The sequence below is a fragment of the Macrobrachium nipponense genome, chromosome 31, assembly GCF_015104395.2.
Source record: "Macrobrachium nipponense isolate FS-2020 chromosome 31, ASM1510439v2, whole genome shotgun sequence".
Classification (NCBI taxonomy): domain Eukaryota; kingdom Metazoa; phylum Arthropoda; class Malacostraca; order Decapoda; family Palaemonidae; genus Macrobrachium; species Macrobrachium nipponense.
Window position 1 is genome coordinate 11,285,459 of NC_061093.1, and position 15,205 is coordinate 11,300,663.

Sequence of the window (15,205 nt, forward strand, 5' to 3'; positions counted from 1 at the left end):
CAAATACATATGTTTTTGAACAATACCCCGGTAAATACAAAACTGTCAGAGTGAACGCATCCTTCTCAATTACTGTACTACAAATAGCTATAAGCAATGTTTACACTTGCTGTGCGATTGGGGTTTCTTCAAGTTACTTTGATTTGTATCATTTTATTTAAGGTAATGGATGTTCTAATGTATTATTATGTCGTATTACAGGGTGAAATGTTTTTAATACTGGTATTTACATACATAGTTACCTCAACAAGGCTGTCATTGTTATTAGCCAACTGTAAAGCCTGGATTCCTGTACCGATATGCCAAAATAATAAAGATTCACTTTTTGTTACCGTTAGATAAGTCGACCCCCAAATTTTGGCATGATTTTTTGGGGCTAAAGGTCGACTTATACGCCGAAATATACGGTAATACATTAAGAAGCAAGGAGAGCAACAATAATCATTATAGTAATTTGTGAATATTTCAGTGTAAAATATGGTGAATTGGCAGATAACCGAAATTTGGCCCATTATGGTGCCATAAATTGCAGATTTTATGGCGCTAGACAAGACCCACAAAACCGGATCACCATTAACAGAGTCCACCAATAACGGGACTGCCTGTATGTGGTCTAAAGGAAAATCTGTGAATAGGCGAGGCCATGAATCGTGAGTCCGCCAATAGCCAGGGTCAACTGTACCATGAATCCAAAGACTTGTCAGCAGCAAGAGGAACAGTTCTTAAACACTTGTTAACCTAACTTATGCAGCACTACTGCTTAACCTTCGCAATTCAGGTTGAATACATTCACTTGGCTACTACATGGAAAGGTATTGCAAATGGTGGAACTTTTCCATGGATGGCATGACAGTGCAGCAGGAATTACAGGCAGTCCTCAGTTTACGATGGTTTCGGCTTGCGACATTCCGAGGTTACGACACTTTTCAATTACATTCATCAGAAATTATTTCCAGGCTTACGACACATGTTCCAGGGTTATGACATTTACGACGCCGATCTGACAGAAGAAATGTGACTCCAAAAAGGCATAAAAATCAATATTTGAAGGTTGTTTTTATGAAAAAAGCAGTTTATATAGTTCTTAATACACCTGGAGCATTAAAAGTAAGGTTTTCTTGGGTTTCTTTGGTGATGTTCCGGCTTAGAATGTGTCTCAAAAATGGAAACCCCGTCGGAGACCGGGGACTGCTTGTACACTCCCTCCCAGACAAGAACACTGAAGTACAATGAACTGGGAATGAAAATGCCATCACAAATACATATGAAAACTACTGTAATAAGCTGAGAAGCAAAGGAGAGCGAAGAAAACTGCTACCATCAAGCTAAACAGGAAGTGAATTGCCTAAGCAATCATTACTATACAAACAATAAATTCCAATCAGAAGGGTGGGAGGGAAAATTTACATTAATAGCAAACACTGCAAATGGAGCTTATCTGAATAGGAAAAAGCATAACTGATTTTATTCTGAAAATGGTAACTCTGAAGTTCCACTGTTTAGTTACGAAAAACTGAAAAAAAAAAAAGCATGGAGGATCAACATACTACTCACAATAATAATGGGGCAAAGAGCTGGTTGCTGGCTATATGGTAATTCACTAAAAATACAAAAAATGTTATAAACACATCACACACAAGATGAGAATGACAGAAATTAACTGAAAATTAACTCCTGTCAATTAGTGTTATAAATGCTGAAAAGTCCTGAAAAGAGTGCAGCACATTTTCCACGCAACACAGTGCACTGAACAGACAAAAGTAGCTTAGCCACAAGGACCAGGGAGCTGGCTGAGTATGCTAGTTGGAGGAGTTTTCTTGGAAACACTTTTACTTCATGCACCTAGAAGTGCTGTGTACAGTTAAAGCTATTTTATAAATAACAATTTTTATAATAATAAATGCTTTTTAATAATACTTACAAACAGTTTATGTTATTCACTGTTAACCATGAACTAACACAACACAGACAAACCAAAGCAAACCATATTCTTATTGACAAGTAATAAATATGCTTGCTAAACCATACACTTCAATATATCTTTGGAAATAGACTTCCTATATAGTGCTTATGACAATTTTAAACACCTTATGCTTAAGTTTAAGGTAGAGGTACATGAATACAAACTGGGATGACAACATAACGTTTGTGAATGTAGGAAATAATCCATGTGTTTAAATGAGAATTCACTATACAGCTAACTAGTGGTAAGTTATGTGGATTTGACATGAGGGGTAAAAGGTTAGCGTAACCTGGGTTTCAAGGGAATGGATCAATATTAAATAAAAGGTGTTGTGAAAGATCTATACTCTGTATAGCAGAAAAGTCTTTTTTAAGAAATCTACTTCATGAAAGATAAAACACGTCTGTATAGATAATGAAGTACGTAAACTCTTACACAGTCTTGGTAGCCTTTAGGCTACCCTAACACAGTATATGCATAATGACCATTTTCAATTAAGAAAATTTTTCTGGAACCTAATTAGGTTATCAAGCAAGCTATGCAATGCATTATATACAAAGAAATTTCTAACTTCATAAAATCAGAGTAAATAAAAAAATTTACCGTATTTGAACCATACACAGGGAAGAAATAAAATTTTACCAATACTATCCCCACAATAAAGCACATAAGATATGAAGTCTAGTAACATGAACTCAAAATTTTACGATGGATCACCAAAAAAATTAAAACATAAAAAAAAATACATTAATTACATACCTGGTCAATGCTAGTTTTGTATTCTTCTGTAACATCAGGAGTCCTATTGGGGGCATCAAAAGGTGGAATTGCTACATTACTTGTCCTTGGACCACCAAATTTGCCATCACCAACAATAAATAATGACCATTGATTTTTAGCTACAAGACTTCCACTGTCATCCTTTGTTTCTGCTGTTGAATAAAATTAATAAAAATTCAGACACATAGTAACATAAGATTTCTAGAGTATCCTTCACCATGAGCTGGAAATGGTTGCTGAACTTGGTAACAAAGTGGTTTACTGGTCGTTGTGTTGGCTAAGTTGGAGACACCCCCTCCTTCATCTGCTGTCTCTGAGCACTTTTCTATCAACCTCACAAACAAAGTGGGGTGGTTGAAGCATGAACTGTGGTAAATGGTGCTGGTTTGTAAAACCAGAAAAAATTAAAATTGCTTTAAAAATTTTACATTTGTTCCTGCAGAAATAAAAACCATCACCATTTAAACACCTGACTAATTCTTAGATAGGAGGTTATCACTGTTAACTGACTGGAGGTTGAAAACCCATCCAGAAATGGCATGATCCCAGTTCCAACAGAAAGGGATGCAATCACTCCTGTAACCTCCTATGCAAGTTAGCATAAGGATGACGTAGTAGTGAGGTCCTGAGCCCAAGAAGGCGAAGAGCCTCGCTGGAGTAGGGAAATGCTATGAGAACATGTTCTACCCCCTTGAGGGTTGCATAAGTAGGAAAGCGTTGCATAAGTAGGAAAGTATCTACAACTTGGAATCAGAAAATAGTTCTACTCTCCTCTCCCACCCTCTTATTAAAAGAAAGAACAGAGAGTGTTACATCTTGTTTCCCAAATCTCTAAGACAGGCTCCTTGAAAGGAGCTGGGTGCTTACACAAGCTGCTGAGCAGTTATCGCAGGTCCCAATGAAAAGGAGTTAAAAACCTGTAAACGAAGTCTATTGGTAGGATAAGGTAAAAGTGGCATGATGCTACAAATACCAACCATTATCACCTCAGGTATCAAAAAGTTTCTCCAAAATGGCAGGAATAATTCAATGCCCCTGACTTCAACAGTTTCCACCTGAGCTATATGACTGATTATTTGTCAGGTGAGTCATAAGTTCATCAGAAACATCACAGAGACAGAAAGAAATGAAGTGTTCCTACACCTACTTCTTATGTTTGCTGGCAACAGCCAGATGTGCTTAAGCTCTTGATGAGTGAAGCTGGGATCTACTTCCATAGAAAACACGGCTCACACCAAGTATAGAAGCACCTCCGGTTTTAATCACCAGAATGTCCTCAATGAAGGAAACAAAGGCTCATGTCTCTCATCAGACTCATGATTCTTGAGCTTTTGTTATAAATTCAGGAACAAATGAGCTGGAGAGCAATTCCAATTCTCCTTATACCAGACGAGAAGGTCAAGATATGTCTTAAATATTTTTAGTTTAAAAATTACAGCTGTGAGTTAGGTCTCAATTCAAAGCTTCTGTCAAGGGCTTTATATGGAGCTGAAGGTAGGCAACAGAGGAGACTCATAAAAATCCTGATTTTGAGCATTTACCCTTTCACCATATGATTGGAAGGAGCTTGATTCAACTAAGGTGGATGAAGAGGTCCACAATTGGTTGAATACAAGCTCTGAGATATCTATTCCTTTGGATGGATTATATTCTGTGTTGATACAGAGGATCATCTTTCCTCCCAGAGATTCCCTGGGGTCCATGCTCCCATTCTTTGGTGGAATGGGGGTGTGGGCCACAGGGATTCTCTATGAGACATCTAAGAGCCAGAAGAATAAGAAAACCAATTTGGCCTGGTATCTGACCCCCAAAATGATCAACACATGGTTGATAAAGTGTAAGAGTCCAAAAAATCAAAGGGATGCCTTTGACTGCAGCATGGCACTTTTCAGGCACCTTAGGCAAGATGCATTTCTGTCTGAAAAGAGATAGGTACTGAAGCAACCTGCTGAGTAGACACCATGGGTTCCAAAGAAAAAAGTAAGGAAACCTGTCAGTGAAGTCTCTAGATAGGAAATGTAAGGGTAGTCTGATGCTTCAGATTCTTACTCTTATCAACCAGCTAAGCAACCACCACAGGGTCTAAGGAAAAGGAGTCAGGATACTTGTAGGTGAAGTCTCCAAGTAAGGTGAGGTAAAGGTGGTCTGAGCTTTATATACTTACCCTCATCACCTGCATTACCGAGAAGCTACTCTGAAAAGTCAGGAAGGGGTCCATGCCCCCTGTACAACTGAACCTCAGAAAGCCAGAAAAAACTGGAGGTGTTCCAACAACAGCTTGTGTTTGCTAGTAACAACCAGATGTGCTGACAATCTTGACATAAGAAGATGGGTCCTATTTCAGCAGTAAAAATGGCTCACACCAGGAATAGAAGTCTCTTGTCTGAACCACCAGAAGGTTCCAAAAAGTGGAAACAAAGGTTCATGTATCCTTTTGTAATAATAATTGCCGAGCTTTCACTAGAAACTCTGGAACAAATGAGCAAGAGCAATTCCAACTCTCCAGGTACTGTATGGAAAGGGCCTGATACTTACAAATACATTCCGTCAAGGAATGACAGTCTGGAAGTGAGATCCAAGACCTGTCTCAAGAGCTCACATATAGCCAAAAATTAGGCTATGGAGGATAAGTCATGTCCCTCCTTAAGAGGCCAAAGCCCTGGGAGAGTAAGAGTGACCATGAATCTGAACTTCCATAGCTATAACCTTCAGTCTAAAGGCCTGGCTTTGGGCAATCTGCTTTGATTTGAAAAAGGAAGACGAGGTCAAAAATCCACTAAATGGAAGCTCTAATTTGAAAGAGAGACCTCTATATCAACTCAAAAGATTGTCTATTCCCTTGGTTGGGACTGTTAGCTACAGAAAATCTCTGGGAAGCTCCTAAGAGCAAGAAGAACTGGATAAGCCATTGGCATGGGATCACAAGGAGCTACCAGGGTATCTTCGCCGATGATAAATTCTTGGTTGTCTGCCATCATATTTGATTACATCTCTAGTAACTTCAAAGATATCTACATGAATGCCATTAATGTTTAGATAAAGGTACAAGAAGTCCCCAGTTATTGGCGGGGGTTCCATTCCGATGGTGTGATGATAAGCAAATATTGCTGATAACTGAAAATCGGACTGATTTTTGGCACTAATAACCAGAAATCTGTGCCTCTGTTAGGTATGTATCAGTGCCAATACTCAATTATCAGTGGGGATAAGTGGAAATCAGCACATATCGGCGCCGAAAATCACCAATTCTGGTTGCTAAACAAGCACCATAAAACTGGATGGCTGATAACTGAGGCCACTGACAACTGCAGACTGCCTGTATTTATTACAGAACTGGGTATGTAGACCCCAGGCCTTATTTCATGCTAATGCTTCTTTTTGTGTAATCGTATGATTCTTGTGTTTTAAAACACCATGCAAAATATAGTAGCCTTTGGACAGATTGGCACTGGCAACAAGCCAAGGCAAGGCTAAGAACAAATCCATAATGAATTTGTTCTTAGCCTTAATTTGGCTTGTTGCCAATGTTGATCTGTCTAAAGGTTACTGTATTTTGTATGGGGCCTTTCCATGAGTAATACATTAAAAAAATTGCCAGAAAACATTAAAAAGGTACTACCACACTTTTCAAAGAGGATAATTTCACCACTAATGACACCAATAGGAAACTCTTAAATGCCCTCCCCTACTCTACCTGAAGGGATGGCACTAACACAATTACAGTGGCATAAGTGTAGGCCTAAACTGCTTTTCACCTAGACTATAACAGAAAGTTGGAAGTCCTATCCCAAATATCAGCCCACCTCCAGAATCCATAGGCTGACCATTGGTGTAGTTCCCGCCTCAAGGTATTGACATGACGGTGACCGGAACTTTTGCCACAAGTTTTCGCTGTAGGACTTTTTGCCGTAAACATTTTGCCGCAATGTCTTTTTGCCTTAAGGTCTTTTTGCCGTACGGAATTTTTGCAGCAAAATGCACAATAAGATAATTAGGTATTACATGTATTTTAGGATTTAAACATAAATAAATACATACATACATGCATTCTTCTATTGTGACGGTCTTTGATAATTGGGCTTATGATGGAATGTTCAAGTGTAGCCGATATATATAACCAGCTACATACGTTACACATTCTTATAGACAACGTTAGTATACCACAAATATTTGCCCTACGTACTTCCAAACAAATCTATGGAGCCGTACAAAACACTTTTCCACGTTTTAAAGAATTTGCGTTCAACTTTAAAACCTGAGACTTTAATGGCTGATTTTGAGAGAGCCAGTTATGATAGTTTCCAAAACTTTCCTTGCAGCACTCACATTTGTTGCCCCCCCACGACGTTATTGGTGCATTTGTGGAACTAGTCGACAATGATGATTTGCCTCAAGATCTGATTTCCTTTTTCAAAACCCATTATATTGGTGGGGTAAGAGGCAGGGGCCCTCGTTGTTGAAGAGTCACCCCAACATTTCCTGTGAAATGCTTATGAACAGACCTTGAATAATTTACCAAACACCAACAATAGTGTAGAAGGGTTTCATAATGCTTTACAAAGTTCTATCACAATCACCCACCCAAACATCTGGAAATTGATTAAAATCTTAAAAAACAGTTTCTAGCAAAGAAGAAAAGAACTGACCTCGAAAGTGGCAAAGAATCCTACATGAAGAAAAAGTACAGATATTTATCCTACATGAAGAAAAAGTACAAAGATATTTATGTAAGAATACAAAGGATTGTTTGGATGTACGATTGTCAGCATAAACTTCACTATTTACGGAGTAATGCAATGAACTTGCATTCATTCTAAACTTGAAATAAAGCTTTACTTTAACTTTTATTAATTTTTCAAATATTCAATGAACTTGCATAATTTTAAAATTAATAGTAGCTTTCATTACTTTTACATTAAAAGTTTATTTTCACTTATATTTACTATTTTGAATATTGAAGTGAACTTGCAATCATTTCCTAAATTTATTGTAGCTTGAATTGCTTTTACCTTATTTTCCTGTTTTGAATAAATAAACTATCTATTTTATAATACCTTTCATTCTCATACTTTAGACATATATAGTACTTTATTCATTCCACAGCATAAATTCCTTGAGGCAAGTCCTGCGGCGAAAACTCCTGCGGCTAAAATTCCTAGATCCTAACATGACAAATCATAGTAATACCTCTAAGGTTCAAACATCAGATAGTAGAAACTCCTATCACCGTTCCTATCATTAGCTCCAAAAACTAAATACCAACTGAAGCCATGATACCTTCACCATCTGTATTACAGAGAATTTAGCAAGAGTAGAAAAATCCACACTATTTAATATAAATAAATGGTAGAAAAAGGAATGGATAGACACTTGGATCCAAATGCTGGCATTAAACCTGGTGTTCAAGAGTACTTACCAAAGTAAGGTAGTTCAATACCAAGGGGTATGGATGGAAGAACTGGGAGCAGTCCTCTTGTCCAAAAGACAGGGGGCCAGACAGGAGCACTGAGCATGCTCAGTGAGGACCACATCAACCCAGCCAACAACAGATCGGTCACCACTGGGTGGCCAAACTCTTGTCACCTCCCAAAGACTGGATAGTCCTATGGGATTTCTTGCGAGAGGTCTCCCAGACTCCTCTTCTTACAACAAAAGGAAAACAAGAAATGAGGAGTGTGGGGAAAAGCTCAATGACTGCAAGGAGAAAGGAAACCACTAATGCTTCCACTCCTAGCTCCTAGCCTGCATCTCACTTTCTACTGAGGTAGCGGCAATAGATGATGCTCTGGTTGGCATCTTCTACAGGATGGACTTCCAAAAGAACCTCAAAAGCATTCAGCTCCAAGTAGCTGCAGCAAAAGCCGACATAGTGTGGTAGGTGTACTGATCCACGACCTCCCATCCAAACCCAGCTTGCACTCAAGAAGGAGGGTTACTCAGGGGAGAAGTAGGGAGTTGTTCGATGGTAAGGAAGAAGGGATGGGCTAATTCTTCAAGGAGATCTCTTCTGCCATAAACAGTGGGGATTCACCTTGATGGGAGTGATAAAGGTCAATACACTCAAAATGAAAACACAAATTAAAATTTGCAGTCTGATGGAATGCAGCATGACATCACAACCTAATGGTAGACAAAGAAAATATTCTTGGAGACAGTAAGTGAGGAAGAGATATCTCTCTCTCTCACCTGCCATAACCACTAGTTAACCACCTTGTTACTAAGTTCAACAACCATTTCCAGCTCACACTGAAGGATACTCCTGTATAAAAGTTAATGGTTAGTATTTCTGTAGGAACTACTATATCTCATGATACAGCATACTTCTACTTCTAGCACTGAATTTGAAAAATAACAAAATAATGAGAGAGAAAGAGAGAGAGAGAGAGAGAGAGAGAGAGAGAGAGAGAGAGAGAGAGAGAGAGAGAGAGAGAGAGAGAGAGAGGGTGCTGCATTTTCAAGTATATAGCCATAAACAGTCTTCAGATCTTGGACAAAGACAGCTGGTTTGTATCTAACAAAAACTTATTGAATCTCTTCTACTCATAAATATCAAATCTTCCAGATACAGATGAATACCTACCTATAAACTACTACATCTCAACTGAGCTATTCAGTTTTTCACTTATTTAGGAATACTAACTATTTAATAATTCAATACCACTATCTTTTATACTAACACATGACCCATACCTTCATGACACTTGTGTTGGCTTAAATCCAAGACAACATTCCCAAACAGCAATTTAAAAAGAATCATCTGCTAACTGGTCAGCCAGGAAACATGCACCTCCAATCTGGTTCCCAATATCAATGAGTCATGAGTCTCTGGATGACATAGAACATTTCTTTAAAAAACACTCTTGGGTGATCTCTTCACTGGTTAAAAAAAAATGTTGCTGGGCCTCCTGGCAAAACTGGATATAGCAGGAGAAACATGGCAGAAACTATAAACTATGTACAATGACCCAGATCCCTCTTGTAGTACTGGAGGAACCTGGCAATCAGACAATGTCAAAATCTCTCTCCAAAGAAGGGAGCTGGTCCAAGCAAGTTCTGAGTCCCAGGAAGATGTGTCTGTAGGTAATGTTTTCCTCTGTGTGTGTCCAAACAAGAATGATGTCGTGTCTGAACCAGTGACACCACTGAATGACACCAATCCCTTTGCTGTTTGCTCTTCTTGCAAATTCCACCAAGATATAATGCCTTTCACAAGTATATGCTTGGGTGCATTGCTTGTTCCAGCTTTCATTATTACTTCTTTTTTTATTGTACCAATGTGTGCTATAAGAAGTAACATGGCATCAGTATCTCAAGACATTAGGTGACTTTGTGTGGACACAATGCAAGACCATTCTGGTGTCAGCTTCTTCTTGATTACTTTTAAGATAGCCAGATCTAATTCAGAATGATCGCAGAGAACATCATCAACCTTCAGGCCACCAGCAGTAAACACATACTTTGTTTCTGGAGCATAGTTAATCAGTTCGCAAGAGAGGAAATTAGCAAGATCAACTTAATTCTTAGGGTTGCAAGGAAAACTATTCCACTCATGCGGAAGTTGCCGCAACATCCGCATGTTCTATTAGTCCTTGGATTGGTTTTCTTTTTTTGTCCTTTGGTTATATCTGTCAAACACTACATCAATACAGGAAAAATGGTGACCATACTGAAAAATTCTAGCATTGAACAATTTGGAGAAATCACCAAAGGTACCAGCCATAAGTTTGTGTGGCTTATCTAGGGTTCTATCTAGTGCCTGGCCATCAGTGACCTAGGTAGAATCATTAGTTACATCAAACTAGTCAAAGCAAGGTACATCCAGCAAAAGTACATCCATTAAAAAATACTTCAGACCACTTTCTGATCTCCACTTGTTTCTGCTAGGGACAAAGGCACTGGTAACAACTTGTACTTCACAATTTCTTCTAGGTACACATCTCTTCCATCACTATAACAGATAAACAGCCTTTGTAGAACAGATCTATCCATTTTTAAGGTTTTTTTTTTTTGACAATATGATTTTTTCACTTCATAGAACTTAGAAAATTTTGCCCGAATGCTCCTTTTCACTGGATTATGAAAGTTTTGGTTGCGAAATATCCTCAACAAAAAGTAACCTCTCTCTGATAAAAGATAGAAGCTGTGCCTGTCGAAGAATCTGTACATTAAATAGTGATTCCTCTCTATTTCTTCAGTTGCTTGGTCTTCGGATGCTAGGTCGACCAGTTTATCTGTTGTACCCTCAGCGAACACACCAAAGGCTTGCAATTTCTGAACAACTTTGAACTCAGCCTCCATGTCCTGATGGCACCTAGCAATACCTAATTATTTATGAGCTATGCTCTGACTAAGGTCAGTTCCATAAATTTCTTTGGTGTCTTGCAATCTCTGACTCGTGATTAAAAGGCGACACCCCACCTTGAAAGTGCTGTCTGGTTTTTAGTAATTTCAAGTATCCCTCCACCTATTTTCCCAATCACGTTGAACCACTCTTAGACTCTGATCAGTAGACACCCGGTTGAATTTGCTTTCCCCTATTTTTATTGCAAAATTCCGTTTCTAAAAATTTTTCTACCTCTGGAGGGAGCATGTGCTTTTGAGTAAAGTAAAACATTCCATATTTTCCCTAACTGATGTGACCAAAGCGATGAAAATATGATAGCATTATCCTGAAGGAACTTGTATGTAGATCCCAGATACCATCTCTATCTGCCTTGGTATATTGCAAAAGAATACTGAACATATGTAAATAAGTAAACCACAAAGCATAATAAGGATTCTGACTCTTGAATTACTGAAAAGCCTTTGTAGCATCTTGGAATGATTCAGTTGCTAGGAGTGATATCAGACGTCCAGTGACTCTTCAGTTTTTCGTTTTCTTCTTCAACTCATCGTTATGATTCTCAGGAACTGAAGGATTTGTGGCATCAGAATTTCCCACATTGCTTGATATGTTACCTTATGGGCCCCCATACCTTTCTCATAGTTTCGACAGTATTCTTCCGATGCCAGATGGGATGAAAATTCTACCCCTCAATCAGTTGCCATTTTGTTTTGGCTCTCATGGGCTAAAATTAACAATTTGTCGAAAATTGTATTTTTCCTAACTATACAAACCTGAGGTCCTTTAACAATAGGAATGTAACTTGCGGCAGCTGGAACCGGTCGTAAGCTTCGAACAAGGGATTTCAGTAGTTAACTGCTTGTCTGACAGTCAGCGCACCGCGCGACTGGGAGGTGAAGATTCACTTTGCTTTAGGCCCAAGAAAACACAGAGTGAGGGGTGGCATGAGGTGGGACTATGTGTAAAGGACCTCAGGTTTGTATAGTTAGGAAAAATACAATTTTCGACAAATTGTTATTTGTTCCAATATGTTATACAAACCATCGGTCCTTTAACAATAGGAAGACTCACTTCTTGGTGGGTGGAATCTGAGTCAATGAACAGACTGGTGTTTGTCCAATCTGGTCCCTCCCTGGTCGTAAGAGCAGAGGGAGGGATCCTAACCTCTGCCCAATGATCGGGGTATGTACCGCAGGATCAATGGTCAGACCTCTGGACCCAAGTACTAATAGAGGGAGGGCCGGCGTACCTCTTAAAACTAGCAAGCAAGAACTTGTTCCTATTGCAAGAGGCAATATGAAGTCATGGGTTTGTCTCTTGTTGGCTTCCACTTCCCCCCCCCCCCCCTTGTTGGGGAAAGTGGTGGATAATCGCTCCTATCCCTAATGAAAGGAGTAGGATGGAGCTCGGTCGAGTAGCTTACCTGCATCGGTCTCCTGTTCCAGCATAGAGATGACCACGTCCCTCTGCCCACAGGTAGAGGGGGAGAAAAAGATGGTGAAGAGAAGCCAGTCACACTCTCATTCACTCATCCATTCATGCAGTCACACAAGGATGCGATGCTGTTCTGTCCGCTCGGGTGCTGGGTAAGCTACACAACTTGTTGAACAGCCACCACGGGTCCCAAGGAAAAAGTGTCCAAGGACCTGTGGGCTATATCCAAAAGGTAGGAGGAGGTGAAGGTGGTCTGGTTGGCCTTCAGGACCTGTGCCACGGAGAAGTTCTTGCGGAATGAAAAGGAAGGACCAATGCCTGACTTCGTGGGCTCTCGGACGAAGGGTACGGATGTCGTCGCTACCATCAGCTTCGTACAACCTCCTGATCACCTCATGCAGCCAGAAAGAAAGAGTGTTCTTGGATACTTCTTTCTTGGTCACACCGGTGCTAATGAAGAGGGGTCGACACTCAGGCCTGAGGTACTGAGTTCTCTTCAGATAGCGCCGTAGCGCCCGCACAGGACAAAGCAGCATCTCATCCGCATCATTGTCGGTGAAGTCCAGTAGGGAGGGGATCGTGAATGACTCGAACCGGTCGTCAGGGACCGAAGGATTCTGAGTCTTGGCTACGAAGTTCGGGACGAAATCGAGTGTCACAGATCCCCATCCCCTGGTAAGCTTGACATCGAAGGATAAGCCATGAAGTTCCCCTACTCTCTTCGCCGATGCCAGGGCCAGCAAGAAGAGGGTCTTGAGGGTCAGATCCCTGTCCGACAACTCTCGGAGTGGCTTGAAGGGACTTCGAGTCAGATTCCTAAGGACGAGAGTCACATCCCACCCGGGGGCCTGAGTTCCCTGGGTGGGCAAGACCTCTCGAAGCTCCTCATTAGCAGGGAGATCTCGAACGAGTCCGAGATGTCCACTCCCCTCAGTTTCAGGACTAGGGCCAGGGCGGCCCTGTATCCTTTGACTGTGGGGACGGAGAGGAGCTTCTCTCGGCGAAGGAAAACGAGGAAATCCGCTACCTGCTGAAGAGTGGCTCTGAGAGGAGATAGACCCCGTCTACGACACCAACCACAGAAGATGGCCCACTTTCCCTGGTACACAGCTGCAGAGGATTGTCTGATGTACCCAGCCATCTCTGTTGCTGCTCGGCGAGAAAAGCCTCTCGCTCCCAAGAGATGGTGGATAACAGCCAGCCATGAAGATGTAGGGACTGGACTGACTGGTGGTACCGTTCCACGTGTGGCTGGACGAGAAGGTTGTGCCAAGGAGGAATCTCTCTCGGTGCTCCTGCAAGAAGAGCCAGCAGGTCCGGATACCAAATGGCCTGAGGCCATTTGGGAGCCACCAGGATCATCCGGAGATTCGAGGTGACCAGCACTCGGCTGATCACCTTGCGAATCAGACAGAACGGGAGAAAGGCGTAAACGAAGAGGTTATCCCACGGGTGTTGAAGAGCGTCCTCTGCAGCTGCCCATGGGTCCGACACAGCCGAGTAGAAAGCCTGAAGTTTCCTGTTGTGCCGGGTGGCGAACAGATCTACGACTGGACGCCTCCACAGGTTGAAGAGCCTTTCCGCCACGTCTGGGTGTAGGGACTATTCAGTCCCTATCACCTGATCCCGACGGCCGAGCTTGTCTGTTACTACATTCCTCTTGCCTGGAATGTAGCGGGCTGACAGCTCTACAGAGTGAGCCACGGCCCACTCGTGCACCTGCAACGTCAACTGGTGCAACGGGAGGGATACTAGGCCCCCCTGTTTGTTGACATATGCCACTACTGTGGTGTTGTCGCACATCAACACCACCGACTGTCCCATCAGACGGTCCTGGAATTCTTGGAGAGCGAGGAACGCTGCCTTGAGCTCCAGGACGTTGATGTGAAGGTGCTTGTCGTGATGATCCCACACTCCTGCAGCCAGCAACTCCTCCAGGTGTGTGCCCCATCCCTCGGTCGATGCGTCTGAGAACAGCAACATCTCCAGGGGAGGAAGTGCGGAGTGGCACTCCTCTTATGAGGTTCCTGTCGTCCAGCCACCAGGCTAGGTCCTGCCTCACCTCCTCCGTAAGGGACACGGGGAAGTATGGTGGGTCTCTTGCCTGTGACCAACTCTCCTTTAGTCTCCACTGGAGAGACCGCAGGTGAAGATGTCCATGAGGGACACTAACTTCTCGAGTGACGACAGGTGGCCGATCACGACTTGCCACTGCTGAACTGGCTGTTCCTGCTGAGACAGGAACTGGTAGGCTGCCTCCCTGAATCTGCTGATCCGCGAGTCTGCAGGGAAGACTCGTCCAGCTACCGTATCGATCAGCATACCCAGGTACTTCATCCTCTGCTTGGGCTTGAGATCTGACTTCTCGAAGTTCACCACGATCCCCAGATTGCGGCAGAACTCGAGGAGTCGATCCCTGTCCCGTAGCAACTGCGAGCGGGAGCTTGCCAGGCCTAACCAGTCGTTGATATACCTCAAAAGACGTATTCCTGATGAGTGGGCCCAAGCAGACACCAGAGTGAACACTCGCGTGAACACCTGTGGGGCAGTTGAGAGACCGAAGCAAAGTGCCCTGAATTGGTACACCATCCCATCGAGGATGAAGCGGAGGTACTTCCTGGAGGATTGATGAACGGGTATCTGGAAATACACGTCCTTCAAGTCCACCAAAAGCATGAAGTCGT

The 15,205-nt window shown here is 41.9% G+C and overlaps 1 protein-coding gene across 1 annotated transcript in view; it reads right to left on the minus strand.

Moving 5' to 3' along the window:
- The window catches only part of LOC135206760 (peroxisomal multifunctional enzyme type 2-like), a 198,689-nt gene that overhangs the window by 60,962 nt on the left and 122,522 nt on the right, over positions 1-15,205 (minus strand). The window contains exon 11 of the mRNA XM_064238256.1: positions 2,723-2,895. Coding sequence (XP_064094326.1) covers positions 2,723-2,895 — 173 coding nt within the window. The remainder of the gene's footprint in view (positions 1-2,722; positions 2,896-15,205) is intronic.